General features: G+C 39.2%; 1 protein-coding gene across 1 annotated transcript; it reads right to left on the reverse strand.

Annotated features, from left to right (window-relative positions):
• Window positions 1-8142: 8142 nt before the first annotated feature.
• LOC137284297 (cytosolic endo-beta-N-acetylglucosaminidase-like) lies at window positions 8143-21677 on the reverse strand. The gene is made up of 12 exons (XM_067816052.1): window positions 21538-21677; window positions 20453-20649; window positions 18022-18167; window positions 17582-17736; window positions 16894-17042; window positions 16089-16257; window positions 14061-14164; window positions 13850-13958; window positions 12193-12374; window positions 11345-11605; window positions 10198-10315; window positions 8143-9242 (listed from the first exon to the last, which is right to left on the reverse strand). Exons 2-12 carry the CDS (start codon window positions 20626-20628, stop codon window positions 8925-8927), a joined length of 1887 nt encoding a protein of 628 aa, XP_067672153.1. The 5' UTR covers window positions 20629-20649; window positions 21538-21677; the 3' UTR covers window positions 8143-8924.
• Between the last annotated feature and the right edge of the window lie 1578 nt (window positions 21678-23255).

The raw sequence follows: 23255 nt of genomic DNA on the forward strand, positions 1-23255 counted from the left end.
TGTTTTCTCCTGTGTTTGTGATAATGGAATGTCTGGCTGTCTGGGCTTCAGTCTGTTGGCTGATGCTAGTTGAGGTTGTGAGTTGGTTTTCCATATATCTGTCTAAAGAAGCTATGATATATCGGATCCTTCGTACTGTACCACTTCCAGTCTATTGATAGACACTTGGAATATTACAGAACATTGCTTACATTGAATTTACCAGGGAAATACTGCTGAGAACAATCAGGCTGCACCCAAACTCCTGTGTTTTCAGGCAGACAGCCCTTGTCGATATATGGTCCTAAATCATGTGTCTGATGAGAATTTGTTCATACACGAGTAAAGAGAGTGGACATTTAGAACTCTGCTATGTTGAGCATTGATCACTGAATAAACTCAACTCACCTGAAGCAACTCACCTGAGGAGTAAGTCGAGACACGGCACCCTTCATACCTGCTGGTGTTTCCTGACTTGATATTTCTGGAATATTGCTGAAAGTGGTTTTATACCTTCCTCACTCTTTTCATGCCAATATGTTGAAAAATGTTTGTATTATATATTTGTAAAATATGCCTTTTGTAATTGATATTATTGACAAGTTGCTCTTTTTTTAATACAAATGTACACACTACCCCAAGGTGAAACCTGTGTGAACAGACTGTCACTCTACTGTGTTTCTGTCCTGTGTATCAGTGGTCTTGTTTCTTTAGTGCAAAGATGACCACAACCTTTACAGAGGTGTGTAGCTGTAGTCTTAGTCTAAACACCTTTGTACTGATTTTTATACCAGCTTACAAGAAGGCTGTTTTTCTTGTAAGCAACAAGAATCAAATCCACGTTGGAATATCTGTGAAACAACACATCAGATTGTCAGACCATATGGTCTTTTTATGTTGTACTTCACAGTTATTATATGGCTTGTGTTAAATCACATCAATCTTTTTTCTCTAAAACATTTGGAAAGTGTTTTTGTTGCAGTTTTTTTTTAAGTTTAAGAAGTGTATTATGAATTAACATACATGCAGATTTTCAGAGTTACAAAAAATTAATTAATGTGGTATCTAACACCCTTCTAATTTTATTAGCCATTTTCTTGTGAACCTTTATACCACTCTCCACATCTCCCCAGTATTACATGCAGTTATATGTGTAACGTTACAAGCATACCTGGTACAGAAGTGAGGCCAGTTATGTTTCTTCAATCTTGTGTTTTAATATATATCAAATCACCTCCTTAACAGAAGGTACTATTCAGCAATGCTGTTCGTAAGATGTTGTCTTACTCAGATACATTTGTATTTGATGATGTCAATAATGAGCTTAAGAGATGTAAGGTCATCATCAATATCCCATACAAGCTGTGCATGTGACATTGCAAGGCACTGAAAGTAAATATGTGGTAAGTCTACATGCAGAGAAAGGTCAAGCAGTTTTAAGGGCAGGTTGTGTAGGAAATATCTGGTAGGTACAGTTAATTGGAGTTTCAGTTCATCTGCAGTTGTTAACCACAAAATGCCTTCAAACTGTGTAATTTAAGGTTCCATTGCATGTCATTTTTTATGTCACTTGCACAGTAAAGTGCAGGTTTGATTACTGACACATCATCATTGTCAGACGCAAACGCTCAAGAGTCGGACACCTAATTGCCAGCACACAAAGTCGGTGATCTGACCAACTCAACCACGACAGCTTCCTTTTGTAGTTAAGAAAACCATGTGTTATGTTATTTTAACATTATTTGTTTTTTGTTAGACATTCAATCTGTTTTACATTCCTGCTTTAAATTTGTGTCGTTTGATCATGCTGACCTTTCTGATAATTTTGTTTATGGTTTTATCATGGGTAGAACATGTTTTACCTCATTGTCTGAAGCTCCATGGGTCACAGTACATTCAAGCCTTGACGCCTTTCTGTTGAATTCCCCATTGTCCTGTTGTGGCAGTATTGTTATCATCAAGCAGTCATTGAGACTTGCAACTTGTAACTCACACCCAGACTCGTCTGGTGGAATGAGCTGTGTAATCAGTCAGTCAGAAGTTAATGGAATTCAAGAGCAGGTAAATCTTAAAACCAAAGGAAACAGATTTATGGGTTAACATAGGTTTGACCAAATATGAGCTCTGAAGTCATTGTGGATATGCTTTGTTTCTATTTTTATTGTATCTCTGGTAAATATTAGGAGTGCATTCTTTAATTGTACATATAAACAAGTAGTATAGACAATGGGGGCACGTTGGGCAGAATTGGGGTGAAGGGACTCCAGTATAACTAGCTATAGGCAACTGTCTCCATACCGCCATTGTGTATACTACTTAACACATACCATATGCAGGGAGGCTGCAATATGAATAATTGCTTCCCTCTGACATTGAATATAAGTAAATATTTTGATATCTTGTGTTGAAAACAGGGCAAATTATGCACTTTGAAGAACACACCTTTTTGTTGCTTTGATACTCAGCAGCTGTATAACAGTATAAAATGTAATGGTTTAGGTTGAAGCAGTATGTTTGTTTCAGTTGTACAGTTGGTGCTGTGAGAAAATGGTGTTACATGGGATACTGGTACATGTATGTTTACCATTTTGATTAGAAATAGTTAAAACTCTTCCTAGACTAGCTATAAGACATGGTTTCCACAAATTTGTAATTTGTTAATGCAGGTTTACAATGATTTCAATTGTAGATGAATGTTTTACAAGGTTTGTTTCAAGTTCTTGTTTATGTTACAATTGTTTAGATTATATGGTACTTTTTTAGAAGATCTTCCTTCTTGTCGGAATATCTAACCCCCAGATAGTGCTACAAAGGAGGGCTAGCAACTCTGATACAAGGTTGCTTTACTTGGCCAATATTTTGAAACCCTTAACACTGTTGCTACTTTTTATGCATGAATATATCATTATCATGTTTTTCACATTGTAGTTGTAAAATACTGACTTTGTTTATTCTTTATGTGATGACATGATCAGACTACACAACATACTGTCACATCTCCAGGAATTGTGGTTAATTACTGATTGGTTTTGTAAGTGTACAGATTTATGAACCTTTGTGTTTCCCCATTTTGTATATTGTTCTGATCATTATCATAATTATGTGCAGTGAGATTTGTTTGACTAATCAAGTATGGATGATTATTTATTGCCATGTTCAACTTACTACTGTTCCCCACCAGCATAACTACAGATAAATCAGGGTCACAATTTTCTCTTTTGTTTCACGAAGATAAACTAGTGACATATTTACTACCTAAGTGTGTAAATAAATGAATAGTTTTTCAAGATGTAGTTTGAAAACCCATAGGTAGAGTCAGCTCTGGATATAATGTCTTGTGTAAGTAATGTCTCACAAATATCTTCATCTTAACTCAACTTCATATTTGAAGTTCAGACACCTTACTTGAGCATTTCAGACTCTAAGAAACCAACTGGTCAACTAGTATTTTATATAACATACATTGTTTAAGATTGTTATGTGGAGTGGGTTGTCGACCTTAAATCCATTTCTAACCAGTGTTGTTCCTTGTGTGTCTGACCTGGCCATTCAGTTGCTCCATCTGTATCAGGACCATCATGTCTAGTGGAGTATATCCTCGAAACATACCTACAAGTGTCCACAGGAAAATGATATTTAATGGAAGATTAAAATATAATTCAGAAGTACCTGAGTGTTAAATGGATACCTCAGAAGAGCCAAATGTAGCATTTAACAGTGTCTGCTTATATCCGGAGTCGACTGTTACCTGGACACACCTGGACATTGTAATAGGCACATAGGCAAACTGATGAGATTTACTCATTCACTGATAAAACCTCCAGTGTAACACTGGGACTGGAGAAGAAGGCAGGAGGAAGGGGAAGTTTGATTTGGATAGGCATGGAATCAGTAATGTTGTCTTTAAGAACACCTTGGAACTGTAGGAACAGTGTTTAGTCCATACAGCACATCCCTTAATGAAACAGACTGCTCTACAAGTGGCTATTTGCATGCAGACAACATGGCGCTGATATACATATACTGTTCAACAAAAGTAAGGGATCAGGAACTATTTTTATACATCATACTTATTCAAAGAAACTTTTTTACGACCTTAAAAATTTGCGAAATATTCATGATCCCATACTTTTTGTTCAATATGTTTGTGAGTTGGTTGTAAATAAGAAGACCTAGGTGGGGGTGTAGGAATGAGTTGACATTAGAGGAAGATGTTTTGTTTATCTTTAATAAAGAAAACTGAAGAAAAGCAGAGAATTGATCCATGCTGAATATGAAGCAGTGTTAGAGAGCAGACCAATGCCTCCAACACACTGAAGTATTCATCAAGTTTCATTGCCCCATGTAGGTACAGTTAAGATGTTATCTTGTTGGTGTCCCAAGCAGTACACAACAAGCCTCCATAGTAAGCACCTGGCCTGAAGTTTCTGGGGCCCGCTGTCTCCACTGGGAAGAGGAAAACAAGATATGTAGTGGAACATGGATGAGTGAGACGGTGGATTAAATGTGCTGAATTAACAGGTGCTTTTTCATTATCATGGGAATATCCTCATAGCAATACCAATAGCTTTGTCTGGAGTTGTAGTTCATAAAAAGGGTTTGATGTTTTATGATCAGTTCCTGCTGTTAAATAAGAAATCACAATTTTTTATGTGGACCATTTCTACTGAACATACCAGCCCTTCCAGCGAGTCGTGGGCATTGTACTTGAATTTAACATTGTCATCACTGATAATAGGGTATTGTTATTTCAGCTACCTGGGTTACTGACTTTGTATATAAGGCTTTACGAATACATTCTTCTCTTCTTTGTGAGAGATACATTTTCAGTATACTGGTTGTACATTTCTGATCTTTACAAACCTTGTACAATTTCTTTTTGTAAATAAATCAGACAACAACTGTTTTGTGTGTTCTTGTTTATTTTCTAAATCTGTACATGATGGAGGATGTCAATATGAGAAGTCTGCCAGACATTTAATGTGGGAAGTGAAAGATCCAGTGACTGTGTGGGACTAGGTCTATCTGCGACTGTCAAATTATGCATGGTTGTAGATTGCTGAGTTTCTAATTTCACAGTGTATGATACAAAACAGTCAAGGTCATCTATGACGAGTGTGAGGGGATGATTGTTTTATCAAGGGACATTTACATCTTTCTGGCAACCAGGGGTTAATGAAAGAGATCTTTTACTTCATATGACTAAAAGCAATCTTTCTAAAACAGTTCTACTTTATTTCCTTTTGTGTGTAATTGCCAACGATTTCTTGATCTAGAAACAAGAGTCATCAGAAGATGACATGTCCCCCCCCCACCCCACCATATGTAAAAGGACAAATCATCTGAAGGTTACTTGATACTATTTTGGACTAAGGTTTGAATCATTTCCATGGAAATCATGACAAATATAAATGTCATATGTCTGTAAACAGCAAAGGCACCACTTCAAGCTCTGTCTCATATATGTGCCAAGATCTGTTGTGCTTCAGAAACGAAGCCAATCCCTCCCTTTTGAGACTAAGTCCAAATTGTTTCTATGGAAACTGGGAAAAATGGAAATGACAAACCTTTGTAAACAGCAAAAGGCACCACTTTGTGGTCTGCCTCACATATCTGCCAAGTTTTGCTGAAAGTTTTCATGTTGTGCTCCAGAAATGAAGCCCATCCCTCCATTTTGAGATTAAGTCATAATCGTTTCTGTGGAAACTGGGAAAATGATAAATCACAAAAACCTGTAAGTAGCAAAAGGCATCACTTTGAGGTCTGTCACACATATCTACCAAGTTTTACTGACAGATATTAAGAGGCTTTTGAGTTCTGCTCCAGAAACGAAACACACTATGTTCCATGGAAAAACCAATAAAATGAAAATGCCAAAAATCTCTTAACAGCAAAAGTCACAACCATAGGTTTGTATTATTATATCTGTCAATTTTGGTCTAAAAATACTGAGTTATGCTCCTGAAACAAAATGAATACGGACGAGCGGGCGGACGGACAGACGAGGCGTCGACCATATCCCCGCAATACATGCCGGGGGCACAATAAGGTGCACTTAATGCAGATCTGTTTGTTGTGAGGGGGAACAGATTGGAGACCAGGTTCAATGCACCTGCAGCAGTATTTCACCTTAATCACTGTTAATGTGGGAAGTCAGAACAAGGAGACACGGGTTACAGAATATTCCAGTGAGACCCACGAATGAGAGCTGCAGCTGACAGTCCAAAGATCTAGGGCTGGGACTGGTCCAAATTTCCTACTCGGGTACCCGAACCCCTATTACTCGACCCAACCCGGTTACCTGTTATAACACTAATTGTGAGTTACAATATTCCCCTTCAATAAACCATTCCCCTATATTCGTTACAACTACTTGGGTTATCAGTCCAGATTTGAGGCCATCATTTGATGATGTTGCATTAACCATATGCACTACACCCACAAATACTTGTTAAAAGGTGAAGATCCCTCGTTTTGTATCCCTAGTTATGAGAGGGTCATGGTCAAGCATGTCCTGTCTGACTGCTGAATTCTCCTTTGTTGACAGGGTTTTATATATTACATGTATGTAGTATGAATTTAGAACTAGTTTTAGTCACAATATGGCTGAAATATTGCCCATGTGACTTTAAATCTTTAAACTCACTCACCCACTCAATAAATCAGTCAAGGCCGAGAATAAGAGCGACATCTGGATATTTTTTAACCTGTCGCATCAGTCGCAAAGTCAAAAAGCTTTGCGACTCAGTGCTGCTTAGTCACAGTGGAGGGGATATGTTATTGAAGTGGAAAGATCTACATAAACATCCCTCAGTAAGAAACAAGGAGCTACAAACAACTGCTGTTTTAACAACCGACAGACAAAATACAGTTGAAGGTAATGATAAATAGTGTAAACCATTTAACTTACAAGTAAGAAAGTAATGTAAAGAAGTACTGCATAATGCACCCCATCATAGTAATGATATCACGTTATATTTATTCTTTGAAAAGTATACTGGACTAAACAGAGAAAATAATGTTGACAACAGATTCACACTCTCGTGAGTGCAAATTAGTCTTTTCCGGAGCAGATCGTTACAACCGTTCAATGCTTCTTCACCATACTTGGTAGTTTTGGACTTAGAACAAAATAATGGCAACACGTTTTACATTAGCTGAAATTGTTGGTAGTGCTGGTGGATCAGATCCTTCTGTGGGTATTCATGAACCTAATAACACACACCGATAGTTCCGCTCTATTTCCAGTATCAACATTACTGATGCACATCAAAACATGGGAGCACTCATGCAGTCTCCTGTTGATACAAACATGTACTATATGAATAGTTTATGTATGTGTGGTTTCATTAGCTAAGTGTTAAGGTCAATACAATATTTGACATTGTCATAATTAGTTGACATATTTATGAAGAGTATACATAGTTTACCATTGTGGGGGATCTTGATGACTTTGTCTTCTAGTTGTTAATGTTTCAACATGGTTTAGTTTCGCTTCCAAGCCAGTTACATTGTATGTCAATTGATTAATTGTCTCTATGTGGCAACCTAATAAGTTGATAATACTGAACACAGTATGTGAACACTGGGTGGTTCTTCTGTTCAAACTATTTGAAGCGGATGTCTGCGCTCCTGTGTCTGTAACATGTAAACAATTAACTGCTTGCAACTTTAGTACATATGGTGTGCGGGTTGGGGCATTAAGATGGGTAACTGGGTTCAACCCATTACCCACCCGTCCCAGGTACCTGGGTTACCTGTCCCAGCCCTACAAGGATCTGTTAGTTGAAACCCAGGGTTTTACGCTACCACCTGCAATACTCCAGTACAACATACTTTATGCAAAACAATTATGAGCCGATGTAAACAATAGGACCTGGAATATATGGACACTGGTATGACAAAACTGATACATATACATTTGGTTGGTTCCTGTTCAGTTCTACAATATATTCATATTGGTCCAGTCATATATTATTTTATATACGTATGTTTAATATACTCAACCTTTAAGTTTCAAATGACACAGGTGATGACACAAGTGCTTAAAACGTTCACTCATAACTCCAAAGCCCTGGGCATGATTCCCCAGATGGGTACAATGTGTGACGCCTATTTCTGGAATATTGCTGGAATACTGCTAAAGGCTGTGTAAAATCTTAATTGTTTAATTAACGTAAATGAAACAAGGAAACCCATTCCTTACAGGAATAATAGGCTTCACATACACTTTGTGTTTCACTTGCTGTTTAGACAGCCTGATAGGGTCCCCATGTGAATCATTTCAATATCTGGGTAAAAACAATTCATGCCTAGCTGTACCCAGGACACTTAAATAAAGAGTTAAAGGAGGACCCTTGCACACCACTGTCCAGCTCATCCTGGCCAGCTGGTGGAAACAATCATGCATGTGGCAACATAGATGTCAACTCAAGTCAAGAGACAGATAGAATATTGTTGCACAGAGTGGTAAGGTCCATATTGTTGGAAGTCTTCAGTAAACTGTAATAACGAATACAGTGTTTAAATCGCTCAGTACTTTGAGAGAGTAACATTACAAGTTGAACAGATTTACATTGCCAGCTGTAAATATAGGTCATAATGATAAAAAGATTATTGTACAACTAGTAAGTTGGGTTTGACATTTCCTTGCTATTGATTTACTGTTAAAAGTTTATGTGAATTACATGGTTTGACTTTCAAATGAAGTTTCTTTCTTCACTTTTACAGATGAATGTTGTGCAAAATGCTAAAGTTTAGTTCTATACATACCGAACAATCAATAGCATTCATGGTTAGAATTATAACCACAGACCAACATGCCCTACTTTGTGGCTGTGTACTAAGAAGTGATGACACAGAATGCATAAGATGTACTCATGTTTTACTCCAGTATTATCACCCTTGCATTTCCAACATGCTTCTTTAAAACACAACACCCCCATTCAGTCTGGAAGATGACAAGAAGGACAGTCTGTGAGGGGTATAACAACGCCATCTCTCCTGACAGTCTGTACACACAGCTCACTACCACAGCTACTGTTGAGGGACAGGACACAGCTGGGGGTGAGGGTCTGGCCCACCAGGACAGAGTCCCCTGCCATTTGATACACATTGTAATACTGCACATATCTATAACCAGCATCCTCCCACTGTAAGCTGTATAAGTTATCTCCCCCTGGATCACGTTTCTCTTGTTTGAGACATGAACATGTAAGGTTTTGTACACTAGATGAAGGACTTGATGGAGGTTCAGTGAGAATCTGAAATAGTTATGGACTAATGTTATACAGAAAATATTATCATCAGAGAATCGGCACATACCACATGGATAATCAGTCTAATGTGTAAATTCTCATTCAAAATATTCAGTAGGATAGGAGTGAGATAGATGGACTTAACACTGCTCTAAACGATATTTCCACTTGAAACTGCACAGGTCTGGTGCAGACACAGGAATATACTCAGGGTGGGGTCCGTTAAACCTAGTCTCCATGTCATTTGTACACTGTTACACTGAGTCTGTCAATCCCTTGTAGGAGGTCGCGTCAGGTAACCTTTGTGCGACCTATGACACAGTAGAGCAGTGTAACAAATTGCTGAGATGGGATTTGAATCAAAGAGGCACAACACGCTGCAGCAGCTTAGACCACTGGTACTCCTGTGCCCCGGGATGTAAAACATACATGTCCTTGAATACAGACTGGGTACAAACACATGGAGACTGAATCACTTCAGGCTCTCCCCCTACAGTAAACTGATAGACAGTGATGTTACTGAACCACTGCCCACAGCAGCATTGAAACCAAAGTTTCAGTCTCACTTGGATTCAGGGCCCTCATACACTGCAAGGTAAATCCACAATTATGGTAATATTTCAATAATCATGGCAGAATTCTGCCAATAATTCCCAAACTCTTCCTAATAAATAACAATCAAGTCATGATATTCTTTCTACCGTTTGTTTACTGCTAGCTTCCAGTCTCTAGCTAGAGTGTTCCACCCTTTTTGTGGTTGCCAGTAATGAACAATAGTCCAGTGTGAACAAAGAAGAGGTTGACTTGGGATACAAGGATTGGTAATCTCATCCGTCATGTGTTACAACAAGCATGGAACATCTGAGAACATCTGAGACCTGTTGTTCCCTGGAACCCACATCAGAACAGTATACGTTCTATGTATGTTGTGTCCCCCATGGCTGACACTGATTCAACCCACCTGGATCTGACCCAAGTAGAGACAGACAATGTTCTGTTCCTTGTCATCAGCTGATATCCCCACACTGAGCCCCTGCAGATTCCAGCCACACACCAGCCTCTCCTCCAACCTGAAACATCTGAAGACAAACAGAATCTTATTGCAACTGCTGCTGACACAAACATCTTTTGAGCAACAAAGCTGCAAAGTTCTCAGCAAAACTATGAGGGTGTGCACACCCATCACATTTTGCATGTATAAAGTAAGACACTTTACAAGTTTACTGGCTGCATTGAACCCTAAACACAACTTGGTAGCATATCACTGGCTTCAGTGTAAGTAGGTATTCTCAGAAATAAGAATCTCAAATGGCCCTGTGTCAACTGCCATCTTGCAGACATAATGGATGATGGTCCTTCATTGAGCACTTGGAAGTAGGCAGCAGAGTCCAGTATGGGAAGAGACACTCAAACATGATCCAAGATCAGGATGACTGTCAACAGCCTTGAACTGTAAATGTTGTGACACAAAACGATCAAGGACACACTTCGTAACTAGAAGAACTATGCATTACAACTGTTAAAGCGTCCAAGGTTCTCTGGCTGCTACCTTCCGATCACAATGCTACAGGTTCAATCCACCAGGGCAATCCATCATGAGTTTGCTGTTCCCATGGTAACAGTAGCTTTGAACGCAATCAACATTCTGGCCTGACTTTAGCATTACAGATATCCAGGGCTTCCCAAACACTCTAGCAAGCATTTACAAACAATGACACTCCTTTCTGTTGTAGAAGACAACACCAGGGGGGTAGCTCACACTGTCAGTGTGATCCAGCCACTCCAGCTCAGGAAGTCATTGGTTGCCAGCTGTTGATATGCTTATCTATAGAAAATCCAACCCAAAGGTTTGAAGTTCGGAAAAGTTCATGGATATAATGTTTTTGGGGTTGTTTTTCTAACCCCTACATTTCCCGATATACAGTATTTGTAAAGTATACATCAATAGACACATGTAAAATGCATATCTCTCCTGAAAAAAAAAGTTTCTAAGAAGAAGATTTAAAACAGTCTGTAAGTGTAGCATACATTCTCCAAATACACCAAATATATACATTTCACACAAATGTTCTCTTCCAGAAGCATTTCACAATTTGATGAATGCAAACCTTGTTTTCCATTTATTCCTGTTTTGCCAGCTGTTAAATCTGCTGTCTTGTTCATGGGGGCTGATCCACACTTCCTCCACAGTAGTCCTTAGTTTCTTCCTTACCACTTCCTCAGCCTCTTCCTCCCCAAGACACAGGACACGAGAGTTGCCTCCCTTGGATAGGGTTAAGCTAAGGACAGGCTTGATGTTGTCAGGCACCCCCTTGCTAGTGAAGATGACATACAGCACTGTGGAGACTGGTGCATCAAACTGGAACAAACTGTTCAACTGTCCTCATGCAAACTGTATACATGTGCGTTACTACTCTTACAGAGGCACCACCCTGCTGAACACTATTACATTGCATAACACTGAAAATCAAATGTCAGTACTGACATTTACTGTGATTACACTTACAAAATATGTCAATTCAGACAAGTGTCCCATTTGCCTGGAACTTATTAATATTTAGCATTTTGTAAAATTCATCAGCTGTATTACTGGCATTTGGTTTGTGAAAGGGAAAGGGAGAGCAGAGGTAGGTTAGTGCACGTGCAGTGCATGATGATGAAATTGATTCCACTCGTAGCTACACACAACTTGCTCATAAGACTCTCACAAGACCACACTTGCTGACAACCTGTGGCCCTTTGCTCACAATAGCAAGCGCCAGTGTGCGGCATGCATACATGCTAACAAGGGCGAATCGTCAGGTCGGTGCTCATCTTAAACTTGTTTGCCAGTATAATCTAACCGGATGTGCATAAAAAACTTTAGGAGCAAGTAAGAAGGTTTTTTGTTTATCGATGAGTCATTATTATATTGTCTTCTGCTCTCTTGGGAAGAACTAAAAGACATGTGACATACTTGAACCACAGTTTTTCTTTCTCCCTCTTCACTTCGCCCCTCAGAAGAAGACAGCCGCCACCCAGGTACCCATCACTGGTTGTAAGCTCTAAGTTCTTGCCCTCTGACCTCTGACCTTGTATGTTGAAGGTCGGCTGCACTTGCTGCAGACTCAGATTGTACCATGGGCGGTCTTTGGCAACCTGAAGTCAAGAGGTACTCTTTTCATTATGAAATCAATTCAAATCAAAGAGCAAAAGTCTGGATTTCATTGTGAAGACACACTATACAGGGGGATCAATGGATAGGTCCACTTCCTTTAGACTCCTTCAGATGTATCATTTAACCTCATTGCTGCCATCTAATCAATTCCACATATTTTCCTGGTAACATTAACCACACTAACACACTACAATAACTGCTGAACTATATACTGCTGAACTATATACTGCTGAACTATATACAATAAACAGCTTTCACCTTTCATTCAAAAAACCTTGTTTTTTAGACTGTGTATTGCAATACTGTTAGAAACACATCTTGCCTTTGATATTGTTATGGCCATCACCATGAAGTCAGTCATTTGAGTGTCGTGAGTTTAAAATTTGGAAAGTGTAGGTGGGAGTAAAAATATTTTCACCTGTTCTAGTCATGAAGAGAGAGCCATGCTACTATTCTATAATGAGGAACCCAAATGAGTTCAAAACAATTGTGATTATCACATTCATGCAGATGCAAATTGCAGGGGCTTGAAGGTAGACTCAAGACAACTAAGAATGTGATACATCCATGTTCAACACTAGTTGTAACTGTATATACAGTGAAACCTGCCTAAACCAGCACCCCTTGGGACCAAAATAAAAAATGCTGGTATAGGCAGGCTGCCGAATTAGACAGTGACAATCATTTTCCATCAGGGCTGCCATTTAAACTTGTTAAATTCACCATGCAATCGCTCCAAGAGAAGTGTAATGGATTAAAGGACCTTGATTGTACTGCTTATATTTCTATCTGTTTAGAGCATTTGATTCACCGCACAATCACTACTTCCTGATTATAAAGAAAGCCCAGAGGTTTAATTAGTGTATTGGATTATGGGTCCTTGATTACACTGCTCATACCATTGCCAGTTTAGACAATGTTAATTACAGTTACAATTGTTTGTTGGGACCGGAAAGTCGTGCCGTAATACTGAATATACAGGTGCCAGATTAGACAATGTTTTAACAAACATTATATCATAGTAAAATGGCTGGACCGCAAATTTCTATGTTGATTTTGACAGTGTGCCAGATTAGACAGGTTCAGGTACTTTCAGGTTTTACTGCATCTGAAGTGATAATTTATTGTTACTGGATCAACATTTTAAAAAAAGTATTTGGACTTTTTCTGCGTCCCTGTGGACAGGCTAATCTATTTCTTTGTGTTCTTTGTCAATATGTCTGTGTTTAGGATGCAGGAATTTGCATGCTGTAAATCCCTGACTTTGGTTCTGAAAGATAAGTGTAAAAATCCATAATATCTAGAACAACGTTAACTCTCCATTCTTGTCAAACAACTTGTTCATGTCATGTGACTAGAAGTGTGCATGTGTGTGTCTGTCTGTATGTGTGTGTGTCTGTGCCTGTGTGTGTATGTATCTTATCATAACTGTAAATCCATCTTAACGATTTCTTACCTCCCCTTCACAGAAGTATTTTTGTCCTTCACCTTGGCAGAAGGAGGTACACAGTAGAGGGCTGGTGAAGGTGGAGGAAGAACAGTAGTCATGTAACAGCTGCCAAAACCTGGAACAAACAGTCGGGGAAGTAGAAACATTGATGTATCAGTCCTTAAGTGACATGAATTACAAGAAGCTGTGAAAAAAAAGACTATGTGCTTAGTCCTACCTGTCCTCATTTTTTGTGAAGTTTTCTGCACCCTGAGTCTCATACACCCATCCTTGGGCAAAAATAGCAGCAGATAAGTTGGCCTGACGAATCTTCATCATTGCCTGTGAACACTAAACATGGTTAGATAGGATATTGTTTCACAGCTTATCTGAACTCATTCATGTGATCCTATAGTTTACAGTTGAATTGAAGCACAAAATTCTTATAAACACGGTGTGTATGAAAGCCATTCACATTAGATACTTTATGATTGTTACTCAGCTATTTCTAAACTGATCATAATGAAATCTGGTATGCATGAACTATGTGGTTCTAGAATTTGAAATAACTAAAAATGTGTTTCTTCGCATGTTTAGATATTTTGCCTTGAAGCCATCAAGATTTGGTATCCACGTACCGGGTTTATCTATACTACCGACAGAAAATAAGGGAACCAAGAAATCGAATGTAGATTACTTTGACTGTGACAGGGTCCGTTATCGTGGCGTATCTCCCAAACGCAACATCCAATGACAATGGAATTTCGCATAATGCATGCCCAGCACGTGCTACACGTGCATACAGAAGTTAACTCCTGTAAATGTACTGAAGAAGTCGCAATCACTAATGCAATAGAGATTGACACTTACTGACAGAAATGCCTCCGAGGCAGTATCTCGGTGAAGCAACAAAATGGAGAATTGTGGGGATGATAGAGGGGGGGACATCTTTATGTGAAGTTGCCCGGCAGATGAGTAAATCAAAAAGTATAATTTCACGCCTGTGGGATAAGTACCGTCAAATGGGTGGGGTTGCAACGAGACCTGGGCGTGGTTGACCAAAATCAACGACACCACGAGAGGATCGTCTCATTACGTTAATTGCTCTACGTGATAGGTTTAAATCGGCCCCTGCCATCAATAGAGAATTCCACACACACACTGGAAGATGCATTTCAACCTCAACCGTTAAAAACCGACTCTATCAAGCTCGTCTCAAAGCAAGACCGCCTTTTAAGGGTGTCATCCTTTCAGCTCACCATAAGCGCCAAAGATTGGCATGGGTTAGGCAGCATCAGGGACGGGCTATGCGCCACTGGCGTTACACCATGTTCTCTGATGAGTCAAGGTTTTGCCTACGATTCACAGATGGCTGAAAACGTTGTTGGCGTCGGAGCGGGGGCGATATGCCAGAGCAGCAATTCTTGACCATGATCGATATGGAGGTGGTAGTGTCATGGTGTGGTGTGGGATTACACATGACAGACGATCAGATTTGGTCATCATTAACGGAGCCATGACTGGTCAGCGATACGTTGACCAAATATTGCATCCTGTTGTGGCTCCATTGGCTAGAGTTATCGGCCGAAATTTTGTATTCCAAGATGATAATGCCAGACCACATCGGGCCCGAATTGTCTCCGCTTATCTCCGACAAGAAGGTATCCAGACATTGGACTGGCCCTCTAAGTCCCCAGATCTGTCCCCAATTGAACATCTCTGGGACGTTCTTGGTTGACGGGTGTACGCCAGGGACCCAGGACCCGCCAACCTGGCCCAGCTTGGTGCAGCTCTCTAAGAGGAATGGCTGGCAATACCACAGGCAACCATCCGGAAATTGATTAACAGCATGCCAACAAGGTGCCGTGAATGTGTTGCCCAACATGGTGGACACACCAGATATTGAACTTGACGCCTAAAATTGATTTAGTGGATATTTAAAGCAGTTTCAAATTCTCTATTATTTCATTAGTTCCCTTATTTCTTGTCGGTAGTACAGTTTTACTGGATTTACAGTCACCTCCTAGCTTCATCCAGGATTCCCCTCCTAGCCTCATCCAAGATTCCACTCTAACTTCCCTTCACATTGGGAAAAAAATCATTATTTTTTCAAAATATTGGGATATTTAGAATAACACATAACATGGTGAGTATGCAGTTGACTTTTTTCTGATCTAATATTATCATGATTACATTTAAGAAAAATCAAGATGAACTACAGAACATGTATGCTGGAAAGACATGTATTATGCAGGGTAGTGATCACCTCACAGGAGTTGTATCCTCCACCTCCTGGGCAGCCACGTCCGAACACATCCACACCCACAAACACGTCATGGACACGCTTGGTACCCGCTATGTTGTAGCTGTTTTGTAGTTTTGTCTCATCCCAGTTATAGTTGAGGAAAATCCCATCACATGCATCGAAGAACATCCTGGGAAAACATGATTTTTTTATAAACATCAAGGCCACTGCTGTTCAGTAAAGATGTAATTATACCAACTTGCCCGAGGTTTCACACAACAGTGATGTGCTGTATGTCATGAAATTGATGTGCCGCCAAATTATGGCAGATTGTCACACATTCTGAAAAGGATATCATGAAATGAATGCTGACAGCGTAACCTTTTAAAATTCAGAACTAATTAGTCAACTACAGTAGCAGGTCTGTAGATTCAGCACATAGTATAGTATAACATAGTACAGAATGGAATGAAAACCATTGAACTGCATTAGTCAAAGCATATGTCATCTTTTCCAGACATGAATCAAGAATATCAATATGGAAATTTGTGACAAATTCACTTTCCATGATATTTTTTTTTTAAATATCAGCAATTTTTCAGCTATGAGATAGTGGTTTGTAAATAATCGAGTCTGGACCAGACAATCCATCTGATCCTGTCATCACTTGGTGATTTGGTTGACACATGTAATAGTATCCCAATTGTGTAGATTGATGCTCATGATGTTAATCACAGGATTGTCTGAAATGACTTTCTGCTTGCAATAACTTTGTGAGTATCTTGTCACAATGTGCAAAGTACAATGTGCACTAGCACTGTCTTACTTGTTTTCCTCATTCAGCTGATCCTGCCATTTCAGTTCCCCTGACCTTGTGACACTATCATACCAGATGACCTTTGACCCTGTCATTTCAGAATGACATCTCTGAGTGAGATAGGCGACAAACTCTCTCAGGTGGCTGACTTTATCCTCCTGCAGCCAAACATACAAACACACATGGAAACAGGAAAGCAGAAGAAACAGGTGCCTCTACTGCCAACTCCATGACAAGTATGACCGTGGGTCAGCCACAAACTGTCACTGCAGGGTAAGACATGTGCATCATTCAAAAGCATCAAATGATGAAGCATACCAACATTGTCTCCATTCAAGTCTCATGGAGTGTCACTGAGTTGAGTTTTATGTCACTTTTCGCAATATTCCAGTAATATCATGAGGGACACCAGAAATAGGCTTCAGACATTGTATCCATGTGGGGAATTAAACCCAGGTCTTAAGCTTCAGTAGTGAACGCTTGAACCACTAGGCTACCATGGGCAGACACTAACAAATAGTGTTGTACAGCTGTAACGTTGTAACTACTAAAATTGTATTCAAGACTGAAAAGATGATGAAATCCAGAAAATTCTTCATGTTCATCAGACACTAACAGTTTGCCTGAAGTGTTTACGAATAATACATGTATCTATCTCCTGTACTGACAGGCCAAGAGATTCCATTCACAAACTCACCTCAATTACATTCTCTATATTGATCAGCCATCCATCGAAGCCATAGTACTTCATTATCTCCACCATCTTGTTAGCCAAGCTGCGGTAGTCACGTGATGACTGCAGGAATTCTGAACATACCTGCTTCCCATCATTCCACTCAGTGATAAATGTCCCTACAGGAGAAATGATCTGTGTGACATTCACTGCAAGTACCTTCCATTTGAAGTGAGTGACTTGTTTAGTACGTGGACACCATGCCTGTGAGCTGTGTTAGTCAGGCAGGAAAAACTTACCCATTACATGGACGTCATCTCTGTAAGCTGTGTTAGTCAGACAGGAAAAACTTACCAGGGACTTGGACATCATGTGTGTAAGCTGTGTTAGTCAGACAGCAAAAACTTACCCAGGACTTGGACATCATGTCTGTGAGCTGTGTTAGTCAGAGAAAAAGAACTTACCCAGTACTTGGACTCCATGTCTGTGAGCTGTGTTAGTCCAACATGGAGGAGGGATTGTCACCAGGTGATGACTAAAGTATATAAACATGTCTAAATACTGCCAGTGGTAGAACCTGTATCCAGACCCATCACAGCCGCCAACAAACCTTCGAACAGAGAATAGCCATAAGTGAGACATCTTTCGGTATCGCCAGGGTATACATTTCAATTGATATTTCTTTATTTCAATTTCACATGTGGTTCGCCCTTGCACCGGGCACTGACATTCCCCATGAAAACCAATATATGGCTTCCTCTCGTAAAATCTCGCTCGCTTCTCGAGATCATCATGATAGTCTTGAACCAATTTACAATCTCGACCACTTTTTTTTTTTAAATCGAAATACATTAAAATTTCCTTATAACACATCTTTTGTTTTCTTTTGTTTTAAAATAAACATGATTAAAGTTCTCATCCTGGTATTTTGGTACAGACATCCTCAGTCACAGTCTTCATTACAGCAGTCTATTACCATGACAACAGTCCTTTCAGTGATTCATATAGATACAGTTTTATGACACTATTTTGATGTATCCATCTTGCAGAGCTAGCAAAAGCCGAACTGGTTAAGCTCCTTTTTTTGTCATGCAATCAGCCAACTGTTCAGATTGATTCACCAATTTAATCTGAACCATACCCTTGTCTTGAAGTTCCTTGATGCCGGCTATTTCTACTCTTAATCTCTTCTCGGTATGTATTGGAATGACCAGCTTCGCACACTGACTTACAGTCACTGACTTGACAACATTTGATTGCTCACTTTTTCCAGATACAAGTTCAGCATACAATGTTGACATATATACTACTGTGTCAATTGCATCTGCCATTGCTAAAGTCTCTCCAGCAAGAGTACTACTCACTACTCGTTTCAACTCCAGGACACTAGTGACACTTGTCTGAATTCATTAAAATTATGATCCCTGACTCACTCCATTTTGTAGATTTCCTAAGGAGGCATCAGCATATGTCAGCAGTTTAAGCTTTCCATCTAGCTTCCTGTATCTCAACACAACTCTCTCACTTTTAACCTGTTTCAATACCTTGTTCACTTCCATGAGATTGGCCACCACTGCAGATTTTATACAACTTGATAAACAACTTGTTTCGAACAAGATATCCAGACGAGGTTTGTCCCACTGTGTCATTGATGCATCTACAGATGAGCCTAATAATTTTGTTACCTCACTTTGCTGGTTCCGCATTCTGTCAGTAGCCAATCAGCTAACGCCACCATTACAACTGGGCTTGTCAGTGTCAACAAAGATAGCAGTTGCAGCTGCAAAGGTTTGTTCACAGTGCGACTCAGATTTCGGGGAATTCATACAGAAAAATTGACAGGTCCGAAACTTTTACAAAAATACAGTGGAAGCTGTCAAAACCGGCTTCTGTCCAATCCGGCAAGTTGGCAACACCGGCTCAAAATCACAGTCTTTTCTGTGGCTTGTACATTTATCATAAGCTTTACAATCCGGAATATTGTCTAAACCAGATTATTTCTTCAGTAACAATGAGCACCGATTCAGACAGCTTCCAATGTATGCAAGAACTCCCTTTACCCCTTTCAGAGTACCTCTGTATCATTTGTATAGGTAATTTAAAAAGTGTGAGTTGTGTTTGGTATGCTCAACATCCTAGCCTAGACACCCAATTGGACAAAAAGCCAGCCAAGTGAGGTAATAAATTCATCGGACGGAGCCATAGATGCATCCAGGGTACAGCGGAGATTTATTGGAACGTACATCCTTCAAATATCAACGATGTATGTTAGATGGAATAACATTAAAGGCAACTCAACACTGAATCTTAATGACATTCTGAATCTTAATGACATTCATCAGGATCATTTAGATATACCGCTTAATTATTACAGCTGTATGGGTAAGCGAGGGTGGTAAACAGTACTCCTGAGGGAATGCTCTGATCCCCTAAGATTCAAACTATTATCATCTGACCTCTAACTGCTCAAACCTTGTTTAAACCCATTATTGTCTGACCTCCATCCATCTCAAGCCACTTTCTAAACCTGTTCTCCCCAGTCCTCTATTCATATCATTTAAACTCATTCTCCCATCTCTGTCAACCTCAGCCTCAGATGACCCATGAAGGTCCCGGTGTAGAATAGGCCTTCAGCAACCCATGCTTGCCATGACTATGCTTGTAAGAGCCAACTAACAAGATCGGGTGGTCAGGTTCGCTGACTTGGTTGATACATGTCATTGGTTCCCAAATGCGTAGATCGATGCTAATGCTGTTGATCACTGCATTGTCTGGTCAAGACTCAATTATTTACCGACTGCCGTGATATAGCTATTGCTATTGCTTTGTGCAGCGTAAAACTTAACTCACTCACTCAGCCTCACGTGCCCCTCTGTTTGAACTCCTTCTACTCACCTGTCGTTAAGGTACCCTCCTGCCATGTCATGGCACACCAGGGTCTTGGGAGTATCTCTGCATCTACTGAAGGAGTGGGATAGTTCAACACTGCTCCTTGCCAGCTCAGTTTGTGATGACGACTGCCATGACAACACAGCTTCTAAAGACTTCAACGGGACTATTTCTTGACTCATTTCCCTTCAGGAACTATAAACCTTGACATGAATGGGAAAACAGAGCACCTCAACAAAACGTCACCAATTATGTCTGGTGGAAACAGTACTGTTTAAGCATTACATACATCTGGCAAAACGTTCAGCACTTAGTAATTTGGTAATTTTCACAAAGCTGACTTTTTCAGCTAGCACAACATGGTGTATACAACTACACATACTGTTTAAAGCTGCATGCTTTTCTGCAAATCTTTTTGAAAAGAATGACCAAAAAACCAGCCAAGTGAGGTAATAAATTCATCGGGCTGAGCAGTAGGTGCATCCCGGGTACACTGGAGATGTATTGGAACGTATACCCTGCAAATATTGAGGATGTATGTTAGATGGAATAACATTAATGGCAACTCAATGCTGATATTAATGACATTTATCAGCATCATTAAGGTATACGGCATAATTATTACAGCTGCGTGGGTGAGCGAGGGTGTAAATCTTTTCTAAAAGGACAATTTCAGCCTGTATTTTTACAGTGGATACAACACAATACACAAATCATCGGTTTGGGCTCAGAATGGTTCCTGTTAGAAGTATAGAGCTAAAGAGATAACATGGAATGAGATAGAATGTTTAGTTGTAACCTGGAAACTCTGTATATTCAATATCCTGGTGTAACTTCCACGTTCGAGCTAGTATCATGCCGTACACTACGTCGCATTCTTCTGGCAAAGCTGCTTCCCACTCATGCAGATTTTGAACAGGTGGTTACACAAACATATACTTAGTCTGATAGAGGTGAATATGATTTATGCATGTAGCCCAGTAGTAAATACAATACAGTACAGTGTAATGCAGCAGTAATTTTATATTTTTGCACTCGTTCGCATGCAATTCAAAATGAATGGATTAATTCCGTGGGGAATAATGGTTTACCTTCTAAAATACGCTGTTTATCTGGATCTTTGAAATCCTTTGAAACATAATGGGTCTGTCTACTCTTCCATGTCGTTTTCTCCTCATATGGGGCATCTATGAAAGCTATACCATCAGGAAATGAGGTTGTCTCCCTTACTTCCTTGTCATTTATCCAGTTGTACGGTTATACGAGGTAGGCCGAGTTCATACCCACAGTCTGTCACAGAGGTGTGGTGTTCAAGCTAAAACCATTATTGGTCGATCTAGGTTAGAAGCAGTAACATGTTTGAAAATTGATAACCTCTTTACAGTTTTATCATTCGAGGAGGTCCGCATGTCTCGCGGACCTCCTTTTAATGTTAGACAAGTACGAATGAATTGAAATCATAGTGAAGTAAACCGCAAATATATCAATCACTTTTTGTCTATTTAAAGATTGACCATAACTCATTACGTGTGGTGTTCTTTTTAACGCATTTAAGATCATTCATTATTTTTTTTAGAGGCTAGTGTGATTACAGTGGATGCGACCTTTCGGTGTATATCTAACTTGATCCTAACTGAAATAAAGATGTTGTCTATCCCTAAAAAGTGTTCCTAATCATTAATATTTTCGGCTTAAGGAGTATAAAAAAAGTTGTGAAGATGAATCTAAAATGTGAACATATCGATACACATACGAATGAATCAGTCTGTTGTAAAACATATCAAAACAGCTGAATACACGTTGAAAATTTCTTTAATTGACATTATACGTTAAACTGTTACGTTACATAAATAGATTCGTATCTTGCATTCACAATAGGTATTGTTGGTCTGTTTGCGTATATTTGTGAAGATTCATACATATGTAGATTTGTTGTTTTTTTTAAATGACAGTGCGTAAAATAATTTTGACCGATGTAAGTTTAAATGCAAAAGAATGGACCACAATATTGTCAATGTCCAGATTGGGTTTAGACAGTTTGTATTTATGAAAATGGATAACATTAATGCAACTATTCTTTTATATGATTAATTTACTTTCATTATATGTAAATTACTGCTATTTAATCATATGTGCCCTAAATAGTACATGAGATAAACAACACCTAATTGCTAGAAAAAGTAAGTAAAATAACACATATAGATTAACTTGCGAGAAAAACTGACAGCGTGGAACCAATGATTTTTGTAGAAAATCCTAAATAGTATTTTGTTTTTTTAACACGAAAAAGATTCGATGATAATTGTGCATATGGGCTCATTTCCCGTATCGTATTTAAAAATACGAACGGCAAATCACTTAATGTATATTTTATACTTACATGAACAGTATTTTCCTTTTTGGACTAAACTATCAGCGAAATCTAAACCTGGAAAGGTTACTCTGTTTAATGAATTAACCACGTACATTCCTTTGTCTGTACATAGCAAATGAATCATTAACGCATGTGTAGACAACATTCCGCGAAAGGTATGGAGATCTGGACGAAAAGAAAACCACCTATCTATATCGGTCGTGCCTATCATTTACTACCCTGATTGGGAATGGATGATCTTGGGCGTTCTGAGAGTCTCTTTGGGTCTCAGAGAACTCGGCAAACAATAAACACACCCAATTTAACTGACAAACGTTTATTAAATTTCCGAAATACACATATTGTTCTCTCGAGACCATGTCATATTACTATTAATACTAATATGATAATATTGAGCTGTTCTATGCGATTTACAGAAAATGTTCATCAAAGTTT

This window comes from Haliotis asinina, chromosome 5 (genome assembly GCF_037392515.1).
Source record: "Haliotis asinina isolate JCU_RB_2024 chromosome 5, JCU_Hal_asi_v2, whole genome shotgun sequence".
Taxonomy (NCBI): Eukaryota; Metazoa; Mollusca; class Gastropoda; order Lepetellida; family Haliotidae; genus Haliotis; species Haliotis asinina.

Coding starts and splice junctions, on each gene's coding strand:
- LOC137284297 (XM_067816052.1), bottom strand. CDS start 20,628: ATGAGTCAAGAAATAGTCCCGTTGAAGTCTTTAGAAGCTGTGTTGTCA. Junction 18,168..20,452: donor GGAGGGTACCTTAACGACAG/GTGAGTAGAAGG, acceptor CTCTGTTCGAAG/GTTTGTTGGCGGCTGTGATG. Junction 13,959..14,060: donor TTCACAAAAAATGAGGACAG/GTAGGACTAAGC, acceptor TGTTTGTTCCAG/GTTTTGGCAGCTGTTACATG.